Source organism: Leiobunum rupestre, chromosome 4 (genome assembly GCF_980474605.1).
Source record: "Leiobunum rupestre chromosome 4, qqLeiRupe1.1.hap1, whole genome shotgun sequence".
Lineage (NCBI taxonomy): Eukaryota > Metazoa > Arthropoda > Arachnida > Opiliones > Sclerosomatidae > Leiobunum > Leiobunum rupestre.
This window is the reverse complement of record NC_143387.1, coordinates 15,425,201-15,450,581: the sequence shown is the minus strand read 5'-3', so window position 1 is coordinate 15,450,581 and position 25,381 is coordinate 15,425,201. Positions and strand designations below refer to the sequence as shown.

General features: G+C 34.9%; 2 protein-coding genes across 7 annotated transcripts; one reads left to right on the top strand and one right to left on the bottom strand.

The window, feature by feature from the left end:
• Positions 1-4,875: 4,875 nt before the first annotated feature.
• Positions 4,876-15,934, bottom strand: ERR (estrogen-related receptor). Of its 5 annotated transcripts, none has more exons than XM_090172081.1 (7): positions 15,855-15,934; positions 14,283-14,482; positions 10,465-10,873; positions 9,353-9,454; positions 8,499-8,754; positions 6,391-6,602; positions 4,876-5,558 (listed from the first exon to the last, which is right to left on the bottom strand). In XM_090172081.1, exons 2-7 carry the CDS (start codon positions 14,466-14,468, stop codon positions 5,296-5,298), a joined length of 1,428 nt encoding a protein of 475 aa, XP_090028207.1. In that variant the 5' UTR covers positions 14,469-14,482; positions 15,855-15,934; the 3' UTR covers positions 4,876-5,295. The 5 variants fall into 5 exon arrangements, with proteins under 5 accessions (XP_090028207.1, XP_090028205.1, XP_090028206.1 ...); XM_090172079.1 differs by lacking the exon at positions 15,855-15,934 and adding an exon at positions 15,641-15,813; XM_090172080.1 differs by lacking the exon at positions 15,855-15,934 and adding an exon at positions 15,645-15,813.
• A 5,847-nt stretch (positions 15,935-21,781) lies between these two features.
• LOC149946460 (uncharacterized) lies at positions 21,782-25,032 on the top strand. 2 transcript variants are annotated; one of them, XM_090171798.1, is made up of 3 exons: positions 22,024-22,114; positions 22,167-23,418; positions 24,451-25,032. In XM_090171798.1, exons 2-3 carry the CDS (start codon positions 23,397-23,399, stop codon positions 24,993-24,995), a joined length of 567 nt encoding a protein of 188 aa, XP_090027924.1. In that variant the 5' UTR covers positions 22,024-22,114; positions 22,167-23,396; the 3' UTR covers positions 24,996-25,032. The 2 variants fall into 2 exon arrangements, with proteins under 2 accessions (XP_090027923.1, XP_090027924.1); XM_090171797.1 differs by lacking the exon at positions 22,167-23,418 and having other exon boundaries at positions 21,782-22,114.
• The last annotated feature ends 349 nt before the right edge of the window (positions 25,033-25,381 follow it).

The following is a 25,381-nucleotide window of genomic DNA, read 5'->3' as shown; positions in this document are numbered from 1 at the left end:
TATATCAATTTTGATTTCCCTATTCACTGGATTTCTATGTACAGCGACTCCGATTACTACCGCCGCGGCCGCACGCCGAGGTTTTATGTAGAGTCCCTTCGCTCGCATCCCTCAAACGAGTGGAACTGTCTAACCCCCCTCCGGCCTCAAACCCTCAATCCTCTAAGTCTCGTTTTCCCCCAAGTACGGTAGGCTACCCTGGCTACGCGGTAACGGACCGGGGACTCTGGAGTTACGTGGCCTAGAGAAAGAGAGCTAATACGGTAAATTTCAAGGGTCTTCTAGACTATGGTAGAAGTCTTAGGTGAGATAGTACTATATTGTACTACTCTTGTGGTACTCATAAAATAAAGTTAACTATTTTGAATACGTGTAAAGTTAATGTTACCAACATAATCTAACTTCTAAACATGTAATATAGGTTTTTTAGGCTTATAAATGACATTAGAACATTTTATATGGGACCAATTAAATAATTCATAAGCTAGGGGGTCACTGGTCATAAGGACCAGTTTAATAATTCATATGCTAGGGGGTCACTGGTCAGAAGGACCAGTTTAAAAAAAACCTTATTTCCAAGGCTGCCTGCGAGACGTGCTTCTGTTTCCGTAGCGGTCGCTTGATTTCACCGGACGGCATATTCTGAACACGATTTTTATCTCATTCTTGCGACCGAATTTCTTCAGTTTTTACACACAATCCTTAGGGATTTGTGTGTATTACGATCACCTACTGTGTAGCCGCCGCCGCCGCGCTGCACGATTGTACGCGGTACGTTAGTGGTACAAAGACAATTGATATCTCAATCGATAGGCACTATTATAGCCTCAACGAGATTTTCGTAATTTTGGGATCGGAGCCCGAGAAGTTGGGCAAATGCCCTATTTTTTGTGGTTTCGCTTTGTGTTGTTGATATTTTATTTAAAATTAAGTCCGATAACGTTAAAAAAAATATTTTTGGTTAGGTTAATATTCAGCGGATATACAACTTCAGTTATATCAGTAAATATTAAATTTAAGTATAGTTTCCTGGTTAATTTACGGGACTGCAATTTTCGCGGTTTTATATTTTCGCCTAAAAGTCTACATAACGTTTTTTAATTTAAGTCCGATTTTCATGAGAGTTATATTTTTGAATAGCTGTGGTTTCCCTTAAACCTAGATTTGCAATTACGTTGCTTAATTTTAATTCTAAGTGAGGTTTTTTGGACAGCGTATACGGACCCCCGCAACTTCCGACATGGTAAATCCGCGTGTCTATTGAGTTCTAAACACCAGTTTCCCTCTCGCATTTTCAAGGCCGTTCGCGCCATAGAAATCTCATAGGTAACTAGAATGCTGCCGTGTAACTGGCAAATGGGCCAAACGCCGTGGCAGACGATAGCCAGATCTCAGCCAATCAGAGCTCAAAGAGTGGTTCTGCCAAGAATTTAATGTCACCAGAGAGAATGACGTCAGCTATCTCCCGCTATAGTAGCGGATCCAAGGATGATTATTATCCTCCTTGGCGGAACCACTCTACAGCCTCTCATTGGCTGAAAGTTCAAGGCGAACTGGCGTTAAGCTCGGCCGTAGGCGGCAGCATTCTAGTTACCTATGAGATTTCTATGGTTCGCGCCGAGCTTTCAACGTGTTCCCAGAAGTAACAATAAGTGTGACCCCCAACGTTTTACGCACGTCGTACGACAGGAAGTAGGTAAGTAAGATTTGATCAAAAATCACCAGTTTTGTTACTTCTAGGCCTATTCCAGCTTAGGTTGCAGCCGTGTTGGAAAAAGTTAATTTTAAGTGAGTTAATTAGCCATTTCGCGTCATACCTGAATTCTTTACGCGCTGAAGCTATATTCGCATTCCATTGAAAGCTTGCCTGCAATAAGAATAACGTATGAACAGGCGCGTAAAAAATAAGTGTGACCCTAAATATTTGTTATGCCCAGAAGTTAAGCATAAGTGTGCCACTAAATATTTTTTGACCAGCTGCCGTACACACGATTGCTCGCTGTACGTTAGTGGTACAAAGGCGATTGATATCTCAATCGGTAGGCACTATTATAGCCTCGACGGGATTTGATAAAAGTGCCATCTAACTCGTTCGCGTTTCGCTACCTTATTTCCAAAACCAGGTAACTCGAAAAACTTGGTTTTTATAAAAATTAATTTAAATGAAAGTGTTCGCGTTTCGCCACCTTATTTCCAAAACCAGGTAACTCGAAAAACTTGGTTGATATAAAAATAAATTAAATGAACGTGTTTGCGTTTCGCTACCTTATTTCCAAAACCAGGTAACTCGAAACGCTTGGTTTTTATACAAATTAATTGTAGGCGTTTAGCTGTAGCTTGAACGGGATCAAAAACTCACGCGTAGCAAAAACGTTAACACGCGTAGCAAAATGTCCGGAACTACTGAAAAAGCCCATATAAATCTCCTCTTCTACGAAGTCCCTTTCTTTCACACAAAATCCCCTTCTACGAATTTCACACTAACCCGTAAGAGAGGAAAAAAAGCGGGCGACGTTTTAAAAGATCCGAAAAATAGCGCGTTTAGTCGGAAATCAGGCCCTGAACATTGAGTTAAAATTGCAAAGCACGAGAGCTAACCGCTGCCGTGATTTGCACAAAGGCATTAACGACCATTTTTGACATTTTAATGTTTTAGTGTTATCTGGGTAAGTTGGTGGTGCTGATTCTGAATCTGAAATTAGTTTGTTTCTAGCCCTCTTAGGTTTTAAGATATACGCTTGTCACAAAAGCATTATTTCGGTACTTTCACGGAACTACTTCGCAAATAGGCATTAAGCGCCATCCTTTACTTAGCACAAAAGCATTTTATGGGTTTATCCAATCAGCATTAAATGCTTTTGTGCGAATAATTTAAGTAATATGAGATTACCTTTAAATAATTTGCGCAAAAGCATTATTGCCTTTGTGAACATTTAAAACTCAAAAAATACCATGCACATCGGAATTTAACTTAAAAAAGCGGGATAAAGGAACCGCTAGTTTCAATCAGGAACTATAAATTTAAAAAGAGCAGAAAAAATACTACTAGATAGGATATTTTCCAGAAAATTCTGAGGGAAAGTTTTTCATTGATAAAAAAAAGCAACAAAACTGAGTTTTTCTTAAAATGACGTTTTGGTCGTTAATGCCTTTGTGCAAATCACGGCAGAGTCCGTTCTCCAGTTTTTCCGAATATTTAGGAGTGACTAATTTTCCGAGAAAGGCAGTGTTATTTTCTAGTAACAATATGAACAACAAATAACTGCGAAGAAGAGCGAGCAAGATAGGGAACCCAGCTGAAAGTCGAGTAAAATAAAACTGAATTAGATTAATAAGCATGTCAGGTATTTGGAATTAGGCGCGTTTAGTTGAAAATCAGGCCCTGAGCATTGAGTTAAAATTTCGAAGCTCTAGAGCTGGCCGTTCTCGAGTTTTTAGGAACATGACATACAAATAAATAAATAAAAGGACAAACTTTAAGACTTATAGTTAAAGATTGTAGTTTTGGGAATTATAGCTTTTGTTAACCGCAATTCATAATCTTCTGCTAGCAAAATTTAATTTGTTGGATGTACCTTTTTATTTATTCAATGTTTTAAAAATTATTTTAACACTTTTTATTCAGTGTTTTAAAAAATATTTTAACACTATTTATTCAGTGTTTTCAAAAATATTTTAACACTATTTATTCAGTGTTTTCAAAAATATTTCCCTTAGTTTTTGCTCTTAAATATCAAGATATAGCTACATTATTGCAAATAAAACCCCTTTTCGTATTCCCGCTTATCAGTTCTGGCGTCAGGGACAAGAATCTTGGATTTGAAGTATAAGGTTGAAGTCTCTTTCTCTAGTTGCCATAGCTATGGGGCAGGCTTGGCACTAGAGGCTAGAGCAAGTAAGGTATATTAGGGCAACCACCTTCAGCTCCCAACTTACAGGAACAGTGAGAAGCAGGGACAAGAAACATAAACTAAGAATAATTCATAATAAAAGTCTCAGACTGCCGCTAAGTTTTTTTCAAACCTTTGATCACAAAACTGATCTTTATAATACAGTTTGAAACTTTAAATATAATTTTGGGTGTATTAGACGAGTGGTCAGAATATCTTAGGTTTATTAGAATTTTTCAAAAAATTTTCAAATAACCAAAATTGATATTATTTTGGACTTCGATTTTATGACAGTTTTAAATGTTACTTAGGGCAATTTCGCCAATAAGCATGTTTGGCGACTTTTTGTTTCAAAGGCTTTGGTGATTTTGCTACTTTCGTAATTTGGGTGATTTAAATTTAAAAATACTTTAACTTGTTATTTCAGTTTCACATTATTTTAATATCTATGGTATTACTAAATAATGTGTTGGAAAGTTTAAATTACCTTCACAAAGCAATTTTTATTGGAAATGAAATCCACAGCACAGCTTATCGCTTTCTACCTTAGGAAACAAGATTATTTGTGAAGAGTTGGGTTTTCTACCCAAATCATGGCAAGTATGATTTGTATGGTTGGAGCTATGCGAGTTTAAACCGTCAAATAGATCCCTAAAAGAGAAGCAAAATCTGCTTCAACTACACTGTGACACAAGCTCTTAACTTTGGCATACAAGCACATGTGGTCTGCTGTTGGACTAAATCCGGCAACAGTTTCCTCTTTTTCCCTTAGTGTCACAATTAAAGTGCAGATTCTGCCAGTTTCCCACACGCCACGTTTGTTGAGCTTCAATGAAGGGGAATTTGATCTAAACAAAAAATCTGTCAACACGCGCTATGTCTTGATTTGTGACTTGTTTTTAAAGTAGTACTAATCACCATTCTAAATGTTGGATTGCTAATTTTTGGTGAGTTTTGGGAATAGGAACTCAATTCAAATGAAAACAACGTTTTAAATCTTTAATTCACAAATAAAGGTCTAATTTCATAAAATCAAAGTTATCATATTCTATCTTTACAATCTATTGACTCAAATATAAATCCTAATTACACAATAAAAACTGAATTTTTATAAGCCTACAAGTTACTAGAAAATATAATTTATAATATCATTTAACACAGACAAAACTAAAATCCATGACATCTAAAATTCTGATATATAACCAATATTTTTCTCAACATTTTTCTCTGTACATCTTTTGTAATGGAACTTAAATTTACACTCTATTTATAGAGTGTCAGTGGATTTCACTTTCTTAAGCCAGTATTTAGACTGGCTTTGTGAAATTTTAAGTGCTAAATTTGATAATATCAAATTTTGGGAGCTAAAGTATTCCTACACACAAGCTAAGACTATATAGCTTTTCTACCTAGGTCTTGGTGGAAAGTGAGGTTCCAGCATCTCTACAAATAATTTATTCATAGAAACTTTCCCTTCTTGTCGCACTTGACACCAAAATGCTCTAATTTCTGTCCCAAGTTGTCGTAACAATGGAAGGCAAAGCAACAGTTCACTGTAATGATTTACTACAGCTGAGGTGGGGCAAGAGGCCACCACACAATCGTATAAGGTAGTTAGAAGGTGTTGCCTTAGACTTTGTACAGATATTGCATTTTCTAGTTGTGTATCTGTAACGAGAAAAAACACTATTTAAAAGAAGCATGATTGAGCAAGACCAATAGATGGTAAAATAAATTCCAATGGCTTTCCACCCTCGAAAGATTTTTTGAAGTTGGGGTAGGAAAAAAAGAATTGCTGTGTCAATAGTGACTGAAACTAGTTGGATCAAAACTATTATTTTGGTCCATCATAGGAGAATGAGACCTCAATATCCTCTGATGTCAAATTCAATAAGCTGGGCAACTAATATGTTACTGCCTGATAAACCAACCTTGTTAAGAAAGGGATTGTACACTTATAACCTGATTAAAGTGACAATTTGTGTAAGTTTTAATACATATTTTTTTAAATATCCACTCACAATATTTTGTAAGTTTTAGGAATGAGGCTGCAGAGGGGGGGGGGGGGGAGGCAAGATACCCAGGCTTTGAGGAAAAGCTAGAGCTCATCAATTTTCTCTGCACAGCCCTAATTGTGTAATAATGTACAGAGAACAGAATTAGCTTAAAACAGAATGGAGGTTGCAAAGAATGAATGGTATTTTAACTGAAAATTAAAACTTACAAACAAAAACATGAAACAAAGTTATCAATTTACTGGAAAGCTTTTCCTTAATAGGAAAAAAAGGGTTTCCATAGCATAGAATTTGAAAATAGTAATAAGTCTCCATTATAGGGAATAGAGTAGTATCGCTCTGTAGCTTTGGGCTATGGCCGCCATTTTGAGGGCAGTTTTTTATCTATAGGAAAAAACATGGGTGACGTCGACATACGTCACACCGATATTACTCTATAGTGATCTGATAACTTTGCTTCTGTTTTTAAGAAACCTGGTGCTTACCCGAATTTGTAAGAAGCAATGCTTTCAGTGCTAAGTATTCATCTCTAGCCAGTGAAAGTGTATCTAGTCTCTGCATTAATTGGACAATTCCCACAAATATCTCTTCTAAGCCACAGTCAATTGCTTGTTGCTCGTCTAATGTCCAATTACTAGCAAATGCCAGATTTACAATAGATATTTGGTTACTTCCGTTGCCCGATGGCTGAAGTGACCTAGATTAAAACCATTTATCAAAACAATAAAATCTCTGACACTTGTTTTCTTATTACGTTTTAACCTCTATATACCCTTATCAGAGAATTTTAAATAATCTGTATAAAAATTAAACATGCTTTAGTAAACAGTGTAAACCCCGATTGATAGGAATGCACTGTTATATCAGCCTATTTTTATAATATCGGTATTGGCCAATATCAGCTTCACTTAAGCCAATAACAATATTAGAAAAATATTTGAAAATAAAAAAATATCGATTAACTAACTTATGATAATATTTTATTTGATTGACCACGCCAGATGTACGCCAGACTTCAGAAGCTAGATCATACCTTTTTTTATAGAGGGGGTTACGAGTGTTAACAAATAAAAAACACCAATATTTGATTTGTGATAGAAAATATGTATCATGTAAAATGAAAACAAAATTGGATATGCCCTTGCAAACTTTTTTTAATGAAAAATTAGAACAAAGTGGTATGAAAGTGTACTGAACTGTCTTTTACAATGATCTTATAATATATCGACTGAGCATTCCTACTTTGGAAAATATTTATGGAGTGAAATCTTCAAAATTTTCCGCAGCAAAAGGGTTTGTGAAACTAAATACAGTAGACACTTAAAGGGGATGAAGCCCACTGTAGTATTTTGTTGTTGGCAGATTACAGCAAAATTTTGCATGTATTGTGGAAGTGTCATTTATGGAATACTTATGCCAGGAGTGATCGAAGTATGGAGAGGGCTAATATAGTATATTTTTTTAGATTTTACTCTCTCAAAGCTGATATGCAATGGTGGTTGGGAGTTAAAATCCACGCAAAAAGTGTATTACATAACATAAGTCTATGACACTTCATTTATTTAATGGACTCTTGAGCAGTCTCTTGGCTCTAGCGTGTAAGGTAGCATATGACATTGCCTCACTAAAGGGCAATTTTCTATTTCTAATTTACTAGCTCAGTAAAATATTTTCTAAAAATCCATACTTAGGGAACAATATTTTAGACTTATGAATGTTTTTACAATAGAGTGGGTAGTCGGTCTAGGACACTAATTCAAAACCATAGAACCTGTTTTTGAATTGGTTCTAATATACATGGAACTCTTTGTTCAATCTTTATATGTAAACCAATTTTACTCAAATTCAGAAGTAAACCTTGAATCTATATTGACTTAGATCTGAGTAAACCAAATAACAAATAGTGCATCTGCTATGTCTAACCTGCTGAAGCGCAGTATAATTAACATTACTCAATCAACCTAGATTTTGGAACGGTTTCTCAAATTTGTCTCTGGAATTTACGTTTAATTATTCCCTTTACAAAAAGTTGAGTTTCAAGAAAGTATTTTAAAGAGATAATAAAAACAATAGACAGGTTAAGCCACCGTTCCAAAAAGTCAAGGGGAAACTTGTAGATTACAGTGCGATTCTGTGCAATCTACACTCCTACATGTTCTCCCTACACGTTTTCGAGAGGTGTCTTAAAATGTTTAATGACAATCGTACACATTCTATCCTAAAATTTCATTGGTAGAATATGTTTTCATAGGTACAGAAGGGAAAGATCTACTCTATTTTCACACGGACTTTTCAAATGATTTTGTGGAATTTTAATGGCTTCTTCGTAAAAATTGACCTTTTGGCACAAGTGATGGTTGGCTACAAAATTTGTATAGCTGAACAATTAATTAGTTTCTATAAATAAATCTACAATTGTTTTCCCCATCAGCTAAATTGTGAGATATTATTTCTAATAATAAGCACTACACTGCCTTGGAGGTAGAATATGATTGTTTTTTTATATCATATAATATAATATATATATATACCAGTTAACTTGGCCCTTTCAAAAACCCCATCCAAAGCATTTATAGTTACACTATACTCTTACCTATATGCAAGAAGAAGAGCTAATATTTCAGACCAGGATGTCTTTAAAAGCCTCATTTGATCATTAAAAGATAAACGAGTGAAACCTGGTATTTGTTTAGCCCAACAAATGGCTCCAACTAGTTCTCTGTCTATGACGTCACTTAGTATTGTCATAACTTTTAGATTTCCTTCCATGGTAGAGTTATTAATAAGGTCCTGTCTAGCTTGAAGACTTTCCGGCTCACAATTTTGTAAAGCTTCCAAAAGTTTGTTATCTTGAAAAAGAAAATCAGATAGTTACAGTACAAGTACTTCGTTAAAAATAATAATAATAATAATTAGAATATTCCCATTTAGAGTAATCTGTTTTACAATTGAGTCTTGAATAAATAAATATGGTAGCTGGTACGTATATTCTACAATAAGCAATTAAACATACATAAATAGTTAAAGATCAACTGCAGAAAAATTAGGTCTAATATCCTTGTTTACTTTCTTTGAATCTATAGTTTGATTAGCGATTTATACCAAGTACAGAAATTATCTTCAAAATTATGTAAAGAAACACACAGTACCACACTAAGATTGAGACCAGAACTATTTCAGATTGAACAGTTTTGACATCTCAATATACATGATATGAGATGACAGCCAGAGCTCTGATCACCAAAATTTTCACAGAGCAATTCCTTGTGATTTAAAGGTAATTAATTTTCAGCACCTTGAAGAGCTTTTTTGATGTGCTAAAGCTCAGAGTAGCCTTCCTTTTAAGATTTTTATAAAGCAAAATAACCTTTTTGTTTTAAAGGTATACTTTCAGAAATCATTCACACTAACACAATTGTACTTAATACACTTATAAGTACAGCCTACCATCTAGAGCTGGTTTCTTACAGGGAACCGTTGTAGTGAAACTGGAATCAGAAAGTTTTCTGTACTTTTGCCTTCCACCTCTTACTCTGTCCAAACGAACTCCTATATTAAAAATACATGTAGTAAAATAAATCAAGCTTGGTCCACTTTTAAATCATATCATTATCATAAATCATATCATAAGTATGCCATAAGAAGTGTTTTCAAACTAACATCTAGGTCTCTAGCCAGAGACTAAATATGGCTCATTACGGTTTAACGAAATAATTGTAATGGTACATTTTACATTAACATGTTGTAACCATGTTAATACGGATTAGTGGTGCACCTTGTGGCTGAGAGAATGAGTGATAAATTGTCACTCACACTCTCTCAGCCACTGATATTTTTCATTTACTTAAATTTGACTAATTTTTTTATTAATTAATTACATTATTTGAGGCTTTATATTTTCAACTTACAAATAAGTTAGAAGAATCTTAACATAATGCAATATTTAGAAGGGTACATGCGAAAATGTACACGTATTTGTTGTTATTATTGTTTTGCCAAGGATTAGCAATATCACATGTACAAAATGTTGAAAGTAAAGAAATATTTTGAGAGCAAATTTCCAACTGACCCACTGACAAAGATGGTAGAGCATTGGTTTACACTCTTAATGATCTGGATTTGAACCCCAGGTAACTTAGGTAAGTTGTATTGAATATTGATGTTACGAGTCGGATCTTTGATCTAATTAGTTTATATTGCCATTCGAATTCCTCTTTCAACTTGCAAATAAAGGTTTCATCAAATAAATTTCAATAAACAAGCAAAGGTTTTTTCATTGGAATTTTCAATTTAGCAATAGATACTATTATTAAACCCACTGTTATTTCATGAGGATGGGTGTTTGTGGTTTTTCCGGCAGGTGTTCAGGGATCGGAACCCCCTTTCCCAAAATTTAAGAACATTTCAATCAGAGTAGTAAAATCAGGCAAGCCCAGAAAGGGAAACTCCCCTCAAAAAGTATATTAAGCGATGGCTGAATTTGGGGGGAAAGGGGTTGCAGGTCTACTGTAAGAAATTACCAATAACTTGAATAAAAGATTAGAAAATGTTTTGCTTACCTTCTTTAAGCATTCCCATAGCGAGGCACTTAGTGAATCTACAAGCTTGGCAGGCTTTTCTGCGTCTTTTGTTGATTTCACACTCCCCAGAAGCAGGACAAGTGTATTCAATATTACCTTGAATAGTTCTTTTAAAGAAAGCCTTGCAGGCTTCACATGATGCAACTCCATAGTGAAATCCAGATGCAACATCACCACAAACTAAGCAAAGACGCTGGCAAGAAGCACTCGCAGAGTCAGAAGGGGAGTTGCTAATACATTTCTGACTTGAACCATTAAGTAGAGATAAACTTTCTTCTAAGCTGATTGTACCGGAGCCAAATATATCATGATCAATTTGAACACATGATGGACTTGGTGCTGGACTTGAATGTGAACTGCTCATTCCGTCAGTTCCGTCATAGAAGTCCTTTAACAAAAAGATATAAATTTTTATTATTTCTATATAATATTCCATTATTAATTCATCAGTATTGTTTCAAATTTGATATTGTTTTTTAGCTTTGGTAATTTTTACGCTGTTAGTAATTTATTGGTATGAACAAAGCTCATGTATCAACTTCTGGTCAAACAGTTATTGTCAAGAGTCTTAATAATCACATTTGGATCATAATTAAGCACAATTTTTGTTGTCATGTCTTTAAAAATTAATTCGATCGAAATTGTTCCCAGTAATACAACTTTATGGAATGATATATGAATCAAAATGCAAAACAATTGAAAAATTCAAACATTTCCTGAATTTGGAAAAAATGAGATTAAGTTGACCAAAACTATGATGCTTTAAAAAAACCTTACTTTCTAGAACATTGACACTAAATTAGTAAAAGAAAGAAACATAACTAAAAAAAATACACTGACATTGTGTGTTTGTTAATTGTTTACTTTTTCCTCATCCATCCCCATAGTTAAGCTGAACTAGCAAAAGCGACAACTCTGCTCATAGCCCGTGGCAATAAATTTGTTGAGTCCAGTAAACAATCAACTTCTATTAAATATTTTTTTGGCAATTGCGAACTTTACAATGGTTTGATAACTAAATATTTAAATCCAAATACTTATCACTATTAAGTAGTTTTCTTTGTATGTTTTGAAAATTTAATTTAGATAAAAAATATTCGCACAGAATTAAAGTGGTTCAATATTTAAAATCAGACAACTACATCACTACAAAAAGGTTTTGTTCACACCACTGCTAATTTCAAAATAAGGATTATATTTTTTTTATCAATAACTATTTATCTTAAACTGATAGTTTTTTGCCATGATTAATGGTAATTAAATATAATTAGTTAATAATAAAAATAAAAATACTAATGGAATTCATTGAGGTAATATACTTCAACCAAAGTTTCTAACATTGTGAAATACAAAACATTTTTGCTTTACACTGATACAACTTTTTACTTTATTATGTGATCATTGGTTCTACTCCACTGAAAATTCCCTCACCCATTCGATCCTATTGTTCATTTTCAAGGTTTCCTTGACCTATATTTTTAATGTATATAAGCTCTTTAAAACAATACTTATAACAATCTTGGTTCTTGCAGAATCTCAGTCAACCTTGTGTCAATCAAGTGACTTGCCAAATTTCATTTAACACTTTTTATACATTCCTCTCCTTTTCAAGAGCATTCACAAGCTATGGTGTATACCACTCCCGACTTACCAAATTCTGGTACTTTAACTTAATTTTTAACACAAATTATTTTACAAGATATTAGAATTCTTTTAGCCATGGTAACATTCAACATTTCACAAAATTACTTTAAATACGAAAGAGCTATTTTTGATTCTGGTTTCGAACAGTTCTACCAGTTTATTAAAATACTTTCACCATGTGATTTAAATCATTTTTGTATGAAAACGCTTCAATTCCGTACATTAAAATAGATAATTTTACATTTTAGTGTGGCGTGAGTTATTATATTTACTATCATTAGGAAGTTATTAGCACCCATAAAACATTTCTTAAGTACAAAGCTCAACTTAAAAAATGTGCCATGATGGTTAATTTTTTAAATTAAAAAAAATCAAAAAATCAATTTTATTTAAATAATTTTTTATTTTAAAGGGTTCCATTAGCCTTGTAAGGGAATGACAGGTGGTGAGATGAAAAACCACTATTTATTTAACGCAGAAGGAGACAAAATTTAGGTAATACTAGACTTTACAAAACACGTGGTCATTTGGCGGAAATTCAGATTTCGATATCGGTTGCAACAGACTGAGTTTTTGTTACCTTTGCCTAGTTTGCTTTTATTCGAATTTAATTAATATGGAAAGTTGTTCTTGTTCAACAAATTGTCTTAGTGGTAAAATACGTAATGTATGCCCTTGTAAAAAACGCAATGTTACTTGTTCCTCAACTTGCTCATGGTAAAAGGGTAGTTTGTTTAATAATATTTTAAAACAGACTCGTGAACTCAGGGAGGAATACTACACGGTCATCGTACATTCGCTTAGCGCGACCTCTAGTGGCATTAATCTAAATCCAGAATGGCTAGGGGGGCGAAAGTTTCTTCCCTTACGAGGCTGATGGAACCCTTTCATTGATTATTAAACATTTTATGCCTCTTTTTCTTGACAATTTGGGCTACAGTAATGTAAACTAATTGTAATTAATCCTAATAAAATGTAATAAGGTGTTTCTATAAAATACGGGAGGCCACGTGTAAAGGTTTATTCAACGTCACTAGCTATAGTTATTGAAGATAGAGAGCACATGCTCTCGAGTCGATAAAGATTTTGGAATTTGAAGTCAGTATGCAAAATGTGCATGCCAATAATAAACTAAAAAGCTTAAGCTCCTAACGCAGAGAAAATCATTTTATACTTTAAGTTTTTATTTTATAGAAACACCTATTATTACTTGTAATTTAATTTGCTCTGAAATGAAATAAACCACTTTTACACTTTTAAAAAAGTATAAAAGGTGATTTTAACCAATGATATTTTTTAAACAATAACTTTATTTAAATCGGACAACCCTGAGTGAAATAAGTGTTAGACTTTCACTTTGCATTGCGTTAATACACTTTTAAAAAAGTATAAAAGGTGATTTTAACCAATGATATTTTTTAAACAATAACTATATTTAAATCAGACAACCCTGAGTGAAATAAGTGTTAGACTTTCACTTTGCATTGCGTTAATAGTGAGAATAGTTAAGTGTTTTCACATTGACTCTTCAAATTTTTATTCAACCAAAGAGTTTCCAAGATCGGGGATAAAATCTGAATTAACATTTTCTATGGCATTACTTATAATGTGATGTACTTTTCTGCAATAGAATCAGTTGGTTTTCATTTATTCTAAAATAATCTTTTCTTATTTTAGAAACGGTAATGTTACAATTTTGATTATCAGAATATTAATATCAAAACAATAAAGATGGGAAAATTGTTGTAATAAACACCAGGGATAGCTGGGAGTTAGAAAGAACGAATTACATTAAGTAAAAAGAGAAGAAAGTTGTATATATTTTATAATCTAAGAAACTAACGCTGAAGGACCATGATCTGAAAGCTTCCAATTAATAATAGAGTACATTATCTCAATGAATGTTATGCGTTTCTTTTCATAATTAAGTAATTATATTAATTATTTATCTATTCTAAAAGGGTAACTTTTGTAATTAATTAATGGTTTTACTCTGAACACAAATTTTGGAAGTAAAAAATTTATTCAAATTATTTCAATTATTCAAGTAACTATTAAACCTATTTTCAGTACATACGGAGCTACATTTTGCACTTTCCAAATTTTAATAGCATGGCAATAAGAATTGAATACATTTTTCATCAGGAGTATACCTTTGATAACCCAAGATTAAGGAAGTCTGCTTCAGAGTTGCTGCTGTTACTACCAACTCCACTGTTACTCGTTGAATAAATAAGCGGCGAGGGAGGAGAACTAAGAGAATGGTTCGTTGAATTTCCCTTTCTCTCTGTTTTAACTGTTATCCCTTGCGCTGATCTATCTTGATTCATTCTCTTCATGGAAATTTAATACTCTATAGAAAAACAATTTAACATTACTGAGATTTTAAATGGCGTTAATAAGAAGTTTGACACTAATTTAAAAATTTAAGATGGGCTGGATTCGAGGTTGTAAAATGGCTTTTCCTTTATATTTGAAGACAGCTGTGCAAACTAAAATGATATTTATTTACTTTAATTTTAATTACTTTTTGAATATTTGGTTTATTCTGGTTAGACTGAAATTTAGAATGGTTAAGGAACCTAATTTTTGTCATTTTATAATTCCTTCATTGAAATACATTATGTTTTGAAGCTTTAAAATTCTGGCAGAAAAAAAGCCCATTAAACGGTGAAACAACGAGCTTAAAATAGTTCAAGATCTTGATTTAATATGCAAGTTAATTATAAGCAGTTTAGAATGCACTTGTGAATGACAGGGAATTTGCATCCCCGATGAGATTCAGTTTGTTAAAAGGGACAGCATTCTTTTAGCATTATGAATGTTTCAGTTGATGGGATCCAATCAAAACAGGAGCAGGCACATGGTTAAAAGTGCTAAAATTCCAAATACCAGCCAACAGCTTACCAGAAGTCTTTTAATACCTTTTAACTATCTGTATTAGAATCTTTCTTAAGTTTCTAAAAACTTCAAAGTCTTTCCACTTTCAAATCACCAGATGTCCAAGCATGGAATTGGTAAAATAACATAAGTCACACTACTCTAATTCTTGTCTTATACATTCTCTACCTATAAAAAAACTCAATACATTTATTCTTAAAAATATGTAGATTTACATTTCCTTAACCTACAATTGATAAATGAGCAACTTCAAACTATCGAAACCTACCAGTGTATAGATCAAAATTGACTATACAATTGCTAGTTTTCTAGAACTAATTACTGCGAGCTATAAAAAATTACCCATTTCACAACTTTAACCTTAGAGGCAATACAGAACTTGTAATACTCTGTTGATATTCTTTTATACTCTCCTACTCAGGAAAATGTTTATCTAACCTGACTATGGTGGCTCTATTTATGCATTTTAAATAATTTAAAAAAATTCCAGTTCCGTATAGCCACTATATTAAAAAATCAAACTCCTAGTTCGAGGTTAGATATATGAAAGCCATTAAATAATGGTTATTTGAATAAACTTAACATTTTATTAAAGTTATAAAAAAATTACATGCCGCATTTTGAGGCGTCTGCAGCATCAATTTTAGAGTGAAACGCCGAAGCCCTTTGATAAACAAACGATAAAACTAAAAACGTTACATAATACAAAAATCGTTAAAACATAATATTTTGCGAAAATCTTTCTAAAAATTAAAAAGGACAAGATTACACAACAATAATGGACATTAATTACCGATTATTAAAAAAATAATTGGTTTTCTCACCAAATTTGTTGAGATTCCACAGATAACGTGAAACATACTAGGTCCTTGTAATTTAACTGGACTGGTTGTTGCCAGTTATATAGCCTAGGAGCTTGGAGGAATAAAACAAGTATACAGGAGTTGCGGAGAGCTGCCAAATCGGTTTCGTCAGTGACCGTGATCTTGCGCGATTCGGAGGGGTTCAAACGCGACTAGCGCCAACTGCATTCGGGATTTTGTAACTATTCTCATTTTATAGCATTGTTTTCGCGTCGTCTGGTTTGTTTTATTCCTCCAAACAAATACGAGTCATTTTGGAAAAAGGTGCAAAGAATTTAGAAATGTTTCAAAACAAACCAGACGACGCGAAAACAATTATGATATAAAATGAGAATAGTTGCAAAATTCCGTATGCAGCTGGCGCTAGTCGCGTTTGAACCCCTCCGTCTCGCGCGAGTTCACAGTCACTGACGAAACCGATTTCGCAGCTCTCCGCAACTCCTGTATACTTGTTTTATTCCTCCAAGCTAGGAGGATGGAAATTACGCAATGGGACCAATTTTTTCGAATAATTATCATTCTCCATAGAAAGCCGCCTGAGAGCTAAGCCCTTAAAAACAGGTTTTTGAAATAAATCTGCAATTATGACCATAGTTATGTAAAAATTATAGAGCACGAAAAGTAGTTATGCACTGCGTCAACCAAAAGTAAATAGACATAAACATGTCTATTTACTTTTGGTCAACCTAATGTAAAAATAGTCTTGATGGACCTTTCTCCATATAGCAAAAGTGTTTTCTTTTGGAAGTGGTCAAACATCATTATTCCAATTATTCCTCTCAATTTACATAGAAGAAGTTCTACCATGGTCTGTGCCACTAACGCGATAATTTTATCAGCTGCTCGATTTTCGTTTGCAAAGCAAACGCTTTATCATTTTAAAACATCAAACATGTGCTTTTCATCTGAAAATTAAGCAGCTAATTAATTTCTTGAGTTGGCCGCTATGTAAATTCCAATTTCATACTTACGTAACGACTCTGGCCCCGAGTTGGCACGGCTGCCCCATAGAGCCGCTCTCAATGAAATACGAAATATTTGCAGAGTTGGGTCCCTGTGAGTCTTCTAAATTCTTTATTCTTTCTTAAGCGTTTGAGAAATATCGTGGCTTCTCCTGAGATAGAACATCTCAGAGCGTTTCGAGAGATAGGTACACCACCAATTTAGGAAATTAGCCCCGATCTAAGATTTTACGCTGATGATCTGATTAATTCATCTGTGTAACTGAATCTTATTAATTCATCTGTGTAACTGAATCTTGTTAATTCATCTGTGTAACTGAATCTTATTAATTCGTCTGTGTAACTGAATCTTATTCATTCATCTGTGTAACTGAATCTGATTAATTCGTCTGTGTCACTGAATCTGATTAATTCATCTGTGTCACTGAATCTGATTAATTCATCTGTGTCACTGAATCTGATTAATTCATCTGGGTAACTGAATCTGATTAATTTATCTGGGTAACTGAATCTGATTAATTCCTCGGGGTAACTGAATCTTCTCAATTCATTTGGGTAACTGAATCGTTTTAATTCATCTGGGTAACTGAATCCTTTTAATTCATTTTGGTAACTGAATCGTTTTAATTAATCTGGGTAACTGAATCTTATTAATCAGTGGCGGCTTAAGAAGGCTGGGTCCCCGGGGCGACGGCAGTGTTTTGTGACACCCCCCAGGACCGTGCACCCCCCCTCGAGCTTCTCCGATGGCACCCCTGGTACCTGGGGCGGACCTTCCCCCTCACCCCCCTTATGCCGCCACTGTTATTACTTCATCTGTGTAACTGGTGGTATCGAAATTTATCGGCGGCGGCAGCGCGCCGAAAAGTAAATGACTCGGCAGCGGCGGCGTTGAAACGGCGGCGCTATACTCTACCCCAACAACGTTCTACCTGTTCTATGAGAATGTACGCAAGGCTGCGTAGTTGGTGTTATTATATCATAGAAATCTCATAGGTAACTAGAATGCTGCCGCCTACAGCCGAGCTTGACGCCAGTTCGCCTTGAACCTTCAGCCAATGAGAGGCCGTAGAGTGGTTCCGCCAAGGAGGATAATAATCCTCCTTGGATCCGCTATTATAGCGGGAGATAGGTGACGTCATTCTCTCTGGTGACATTAAATTCTTGGAAGAACCACTCTTTGAGCTCTGATTGGCTGAGATCTGGCTATCGTCTGCCACGGCATTTGGCCCATTTGCGAGTTACACGGCAGCATTCTAGTTACCTATGAGATTTCTATGTATTATATCGTCGGACTTGAAATTTCATAGCCATTTTAGTAAAACATGTCAGCTTACTTTTTTCTCTTCGAGCCCATTTTTTGCATCCCTGCTACATACGTCCTCTATTCGCGACCGAAAACTATCGCTACGCCCCCTTTAGTTCGACATTGATACCTAGATAGGTAGCAGCTAAAGTAGACGATATTAGTTTTTACTCATCGTTATTCGTAAATATAAAATATTTTTTATTCGGAACCAAGAAATTGCTAATCTTAAATGACCTTTTTGGGAAAGTGGGCAATCTTTTCTTGATCTAGACAATCTGTAAAAAATCCTGAACAGCTATTTCTACACTATATTAAGCAAGTAAAACACTGGAGCAAAAACGTGCAGCTCTATTTTTCCAATATGGATACTTAAGGAGAATGACTAAAAAGTAAGCTTTTTCCCGGTAACAAACTAACGTCTTCTGACGCGATTGAAGCGAACGCTGGTGACATTTTCCTTACTCCCTCCCGTGCGGGAAAAAAAGGTGCCAAGTTCCCCGGATCCTGTCACATTAGTCATTAACAGTAAATATAAATATTAATTTATTTCACCTATGTATATTGAACTCTATCATTACCAATTAAAAGCGAAGGCGGGATCAATTCTTAAGTAATCACCAGCGACCAATGAAATGTCTTCTCCAACTTTAGGAAGTACAGAATTCTTTTTTTATCCCAGCCTCCTATAACCCCACGTCCCCCTTTAAATTATTTTTAGTTGCGCTACTGATGTTACCATCTCACCGCATGAATAATGGACGAAATACAAGGGCATTTTGCGGCGGTTTCTAAGAAGATAAGAATATGTCAACTTGGAAGTTTAAATTAATTAAAATTAAAATTTATTTGATATAAGAATGTCAATTTTATTTTTGTGCTAGTTTTCAAATAATAAATTGATAGAATTAAGTTCTATAGTCTTTTCAATATCCATTTACTGCCAATCACGGTTTTTTATATTTTTAATAGGGAAGCGAGAATAGTCCAGTTGAATATTTATGGGTCACTCATGATGCATGATGGGTGAAAAAAATAAATTTATGGTTTAAATAAATTCTTAGTGTTATGTCATGGCCAACTTCGCGCGCTCACTACGCTCGCACCAGGCGGCCTACCCAAAAGATCAAAAATAGCGAAATTCGTTCTTTGCCGCTACGGAGGCGCTGGAGCCACCTCCGGACCTAACTATTAGCATAGAATCGAATGGAACGATTATGGTTTTTCGTTACTTTAAGGAATTTATTGAAAACTATTCGTTATATTCGTCGATGTCAGAGGTAGAATAAACCTTTTTCCATGATTTACAACCCTTTTCAAAATTTTCTAATTCATTTTTCCCGCCGAGACCGACTATTTCCAAAAGTGCGACCGCTCATGCGCCAGTGAAAATCACGTGTTTAGAATGGAATGTAAACAAACCGACATGTGGAATTTTTCATCAAACGTTTTGGTTTGGATTTTAAATTATTTGATGGCAAGTAGATAAACAATTAAACTGATATTTAAAGTGATGCAACTAAAATTTTAGTGTAATGAGCATAAAAAATACTTTTAATATTTTTATGAAATAATTTGTTTGACGTAAAATTTAATAATTGCATTTTTTCATTAAATTTTAGAGACATATATAGTTGGAATAACAGTGATAATGAACGAAAACATGAATGAACATTGGTAAAAAAGTATGAATACTGGTAGATATGAATGAACGCTGGTAAATATGTTTATATGAATACTCGTAGATATGAATGAAAACTGGTAAATATGAATACTGGTAGATATTAATGAACACTGGTAAATATGAATACTGGTAGATATGAATGAAAACTGGTAATTATGAATGGTAGATATGAAAGAATCCTGGAAAACAATGAAGTATCACTGGTGTATGGTGATCAAAATATGAAAATCCATAATGAAAATGAAAAACCTTTACATTTTCAGAAGTTTTCTCGATTGAGGTTTATAAACTAGTTCCTTTACTTTCTCAAATCAAATTGCCCTAGTTATGTTATCAACTACGGGTTGTATTATTTTGTCACAGATAAATTTGGCAGATATCGAGGCATGAGGGACATTAAAATTGCAATGCAAAATTGGACACCTGGTAAGTTTCGGCAACACTGGAGATTCAATATTTTCGCTAATTCTTGCTGATTCTCGAAAATAAGGAAGTGCTGCCTCAATGAAACATTACAAAATCCTTATTTGGGTAACTTATACCTCCTCTGTCGGCTGTTTTAATAAAGTCTAAAAGTGTTGAATTTGAGAAGGGTCCGGAAATGCACTGGAAACACAAGCTACAAAATTCAGCTTGCCCCATTTTCTGTACCACAAAACCAGCTACGTAAGCCAAACTTGCCAATTTTAAAGTGGTTCGCTGCGTGTCAGGCTCTGTACTCAACGCATTTGGTATCATATAAGTTGGATACTGTATAGCCACTCTACTCTAGAAGGTTGGGTAACATGCCTTCGGAGGCCTTAGAGCGAACTATACAATAACTATCCTATTATAATAAGATACTAATATTTCTTAGATATTGCCACCAAGGGAAGAGAATGCAACCTGGCAGCCACTGGGGGAAAACTACAACTGACTAGCAGGCTAGCTGGGACTCCCATACTAGTTTCTGACTGCTACTAACCACTGACTCTACAGCTCTGCCTCTATGCTCTTAAAAGCCCTATCTCTCCCTCTGCTACCTCCTTTTATATCAACTCCCACACTGGTGCCACCACCCGCGCTCTTGGGAGTTAGGCCTAATAAGATAAGGGTTTGCCTGTTTGGCCTACTAGCAATATGACTGCCACTGACCAGGTTGGCTACAACTGTGGGAATACTGTAGGTATTGCCGTTTTTTCCAGCCTTCGTAATTTAAGACCTTTACGGTAATCTGTTTCACAAAAATGTAAACAACATACAACGCTCGATTCTGATCTGTCATTTATTTGAAACTCCAGGTGTTTTGCCTTTTACAGATGGGTCATAGGGAACGCAACTCGAAGGCATTTTTGGGTAAAATATACAAAAATTATTGATATGTAACAACTTTAAATAATAATTGAAAAATGAAATAAATATCTTTTTACATAAATCAAATATCATTCAGCACTAAGTAATTATCAAGTGTTCGAATTTCCCGCCGCGAAAATTGTTTTAAAAGACAACAAATCTAAAATCCAACAAGGCTTAACTATTCATACAAACTATTTAAAAATTATTTAAGTAATGAAGTATTTGAGGGGTTATTTATGGAAATTGAACTTTTAAGTTATAACCTAAGTATAAAATAAATACAATTTTCTGATATTTAAATAATTTCCAGTACTATGTACTCATTATGGTCAAGTTTCGCGCCATAGAAAACCATGTTATTTACATCGTAAAAGGAGCCGACTTTAAGGTCCGGAAGTAGCGCTCCCGACGGCCGTCGAAGACACTAAAAACCAAACTTTTATTTCGCGCCAATACATGGATTTGAAATTCTTTGGGTAGGCCGCCTGGTGTGAGCGTAGTGAGCGCGCGAAGTTGGCCATGGTTATGTTTATATTACTTTCTTTTACGCCATGTGTTCCGCTTTACTTCAATTCCCTATTTTTAGTTGTGATATGTTGATGTAGATGACTTGGTAAATCCGTAGCTCAGTGATTACTGAGTAATATTTCGTTTTTTATTCATTTCATTTTTGAACATTGAAAAATGGGAAAAATTCACAGAAAAGCAAAATGTACACTATGTGAAAAGGTCTGCTGCTCAAACTTCAGTTTAAAACGACATTTAGAAAAATTACACGGAACAATTGTCGTGGGCCCGATTTGTAATCGTGCTAGATGTTTAGAAACGAATTGCACTTTTTCTGGAAAAAATGTGAATGTTCTAGCGGATCATTTAGCTCAAGTTCATCAAATTCACATAGAAACCGAAGAATTTCAATTACTAAGCTTAAATGGTAATGCTTTTATCAAATTTGTGTTATTAGTAGTTAATATATGGCCTTTTAGCTTTTGGCGATAAAGCGGGACACCCAACGTATCTGTGTTTGTAAATACTTTGTTTGAATTATGCTACGAAAACCAGCCTACAGGATTCCGTTTTACAATGAAAATTTCCTCTTTTTGTAATTTAGTAATATTGATCATTATTGTTGAAAAGAAGTAATTATTTAATCTTTTCGTGTATTACGCGAAAGAAAGATGAGTGTATTTGAGTAGATTTATGCTTTTTTTTCTTATTGTCTTCATCGGGTATCCCCTATTCCGAATCGCGGAATCCTAAATTTTTCCGGAATTGAAGAATCAGATCTGGAGTCATAACCGAATCATGGAATCTAACAGGGTATCAAATTTGAATCATTGAATCATCTCAGGAATCTGGAATCATATCAGATTTGTGGAATCACCTGGGCAATCAAACACTAGTGCAGATGGAATCTTTTCCGGTTAATCATGGAGGATATGAATCAAAATCGCACCGGCTCGATCGCGCCACTGAATCTTTGCTTCTTCGTCTATTTTTTGTTGTTTAATACGTAGTTTACTAATCCATAACGAGGTCGGTGTGGGGATGGGGCGTGAGCCTTCCAAGGCCGGTGGGGATGGTAGGGGGCGCGTATGTCTTTTGAGAGAGGTGAAGTTTGACCCCACGTTTTATTTTAGGTAGTGTCATTTTAAAGGGATGCGCAACCTAATTTTCAGAAAAATGGTAAAAGTTGGGTGTATTGGGAATACGCAGTTAACGCTGATGGTGGTGGTCTGGTGGAGGGATAAATAGCATCATTTCAGACTGATTATTTCAAATGTTGCTACGTAGGATGCCGATCCCTTGAAATGCAAAATATTCCATTTCCTGTTCCCTTTAAATATAAACAAAGAAATAACCCTAATCAGAATCAACTATGAGTATGAGGAATCAATTAGGAAGTACAGAATTTAAGTAAAATTGTGATTATTTGGAATCTTAGCAGAATCTTGAAATCAAGCAGAATCAACGGTTTTTTGAAGGAACCCACGGAATCGAAGGTGAAATCAGAAATATCATTTGAATTACGAAAGAATCAGAATTGGAATCATGGTCTAACGGAATCAAATGGAAAATATGATTTTGGGAATCAACGAGAATCAACTCTAAGATTCCTTGATTCCGAATCTTGTACGCTTTTTAGTGGCGGACCCCTCGAACTGGCTTCATGAGTTGCCATTGACGGCAGCATTCTAGTAACCTATGATATTTCTATGGGTTCCTCCGTACTTTTCGGTAAAACCTTTACTACTGGACTATATTTTAAAACCGTATAACATCCTTTTTCAGGGTGTTTGGATTTGATGAAAATGTGCATTTTATTGGAAACCTATGTAAATTAGAACTACATCAATTTTTGAAAAAGGGGTTCGAAACAGGTCTTTTTCCTCGTAATGTCATCACACCTCGTCACAAGCAAAAAATGCCCACCATTATTACCACATTTTTGTCAGCGCCCATTCGCTGCTATCATCACGGTGTTAAAAATGTTTGACTGCACTGCTGACCCTTTCTTCATCACCAGATTAAATGTAGTATGTGTTATCAATAATGCATTTATGTATACGCGTCGGGAGAATGAAAATGTTGAGAGAAATTTTAGCGTTGCGATCCATCCCCCTGACGCTCAAACAGTAAGCTGTTCTCCAGTTAAAGATTCAACCCGGTCTGATATATCACTGGTTCCCTCAAACTTAAATCTTCCGACGCATTTGAAATTTGACCATGTCCACGGATCGCCACTCTCTCTAAGTAAAAATAATTATATTCTTGGTGTTATGGTTAAAGGACCACATAATAGTTTGAAAATTTCAGCCTAAATGGCAGGTAGCTCCTCCCCATCGGCACCTCGTGAAGGCATATCCGACCAATCGTAATTTGTAATTTTTCATGCTCTATTTCTGCATGGATACCAGCGCAGGAAAATAGTCAAATTTTATCGATTTTGTGGCTATCGTGTTCAGTATTTTTAACTGTTCATGGCGACGCCAAGAATTGTGCTCGGTAGGCTAAGTGTAGGAGGGGCCCCCAATTTTTATTTTATGGGCTTTTAGAATGATTTTGGTACTAGTTTATATTTGCTTTTATTTTGATTCATATTTTCAAAATTTTAATTTATATGCACCCAAAGTTTTAGCTCATTTTTAATTTTTTTTGGGCCACCTTGTACGATTTGCGAACCCCTTTAAAATTTGAGTGTAGGTACGTTGCCTACCCTCTAGCGCCGCCACTTTGTACAGTAACTTTTGTAATATTGTATTTTTGCAGACTTTATGTCTTGGAAATCGAAAACGGAGGAAGAAAGTGGCAGCCATTATTCCAAATTGTACGGAGACCGTCTAGAAAAAGGAATGGTTAGATCGTACTACTACTGTAACAAATCGGGGTGCTACATTCCCAAAGGACGAGGGAAGCGATTGGCGAGATCGAGCAAAACCGACCGATATTGCACTTCGCGAATCATAGCCAATAGGAACGTCGAAAATGATCGAGTCGCGGTGCAATACACCAAGACGCACTACGGACACCCGCTCAACGACGCTACTTCGTCCCGCGTCTCGAAAACGAACGCCTCCATCGTGCACCTTCGCGACGTAGAAGTGCAGCGATCCAATGAAACTAACGGTTTGGCGGAGAAACACGAAAAGTTGGTCGAAATCTTAAACGAAATCGCGCAAATTGGGTGTTCTTCGGAAGCCTTGGCCGACGTCGCTCTGGGTGAAATGCGCTGTTTTCTTGAAAATTTGAAATTAATGCACGCGAAGGAAGAGGATTCTACTATTTTGGAAGAAATTGTTATTCATATTGTGTAAAAGTCCTATTTTCATAACTAAAGATTATCACATGTAAGCTGTTCTTTATTATTTAGTCAAGCGTTTATCAAGTTGCGTGACATCAAGGAGAGATTTCGCAAATGTTGAAAAATATTAATATTACAGGGTCTAGTTTAGTTGGCAGTTTTTGGGTAGTTCTAAAATTGAGTACTACCCAGAAATATTTCCTAATTTTGGTTAGTTTTGGGTAGTTCTAAATAATCCTTAAAATGAGCACTGATATTCTACATTGAAAATCATCTGCTAAGAAGCGCTACTTACCTTATGCTTAGAACAAACGATTTTTTCAACTGCATGTAAAACCAGTTTCCAGAAATTGTATAATATCCGGTACGAAAATGGTTGATCAAATTTGGTTTCAAATT

Bases quoted from the DNA above. Each gene is read 5' to 3' on its own strand.
- LOC149946460 (XM_090171797.1), top strand. From the start codon at position 21,865: ATGGGAAAAATTCACAGAAAAGCAAAATGTACACTATGTGAAAAGGTC. The intron at 22,115-24,450 runs GTAATGCTTTTA...GTATTTTTGCAG, and splicing joins TCAATTACTAAGCTTAAATG to ACTTTATGTCTTGGAAATCG.
- ERR (XM_090172081.1), bottom strand. From the start codon at position 14,468: ATGAAGAGAATGAATCAAGATAGATCAGCGCAAGGGATAACAGTTAAA. The intron at 9,455-10,464 runs GTAAGCAAAACA...TTTTTAATATAG, and splicing joins TATGGGAATGCTTAAAGAAG to GAGTTCGTTTGGACAGAGTA. The intron at 6,603-8,498 runs GTAAGAGTATAG...GTTTTAATCTAG, and splicing joins GCTCTTCTTCTTGCATATAG to GTCACTTCAGCCATCGGGCA.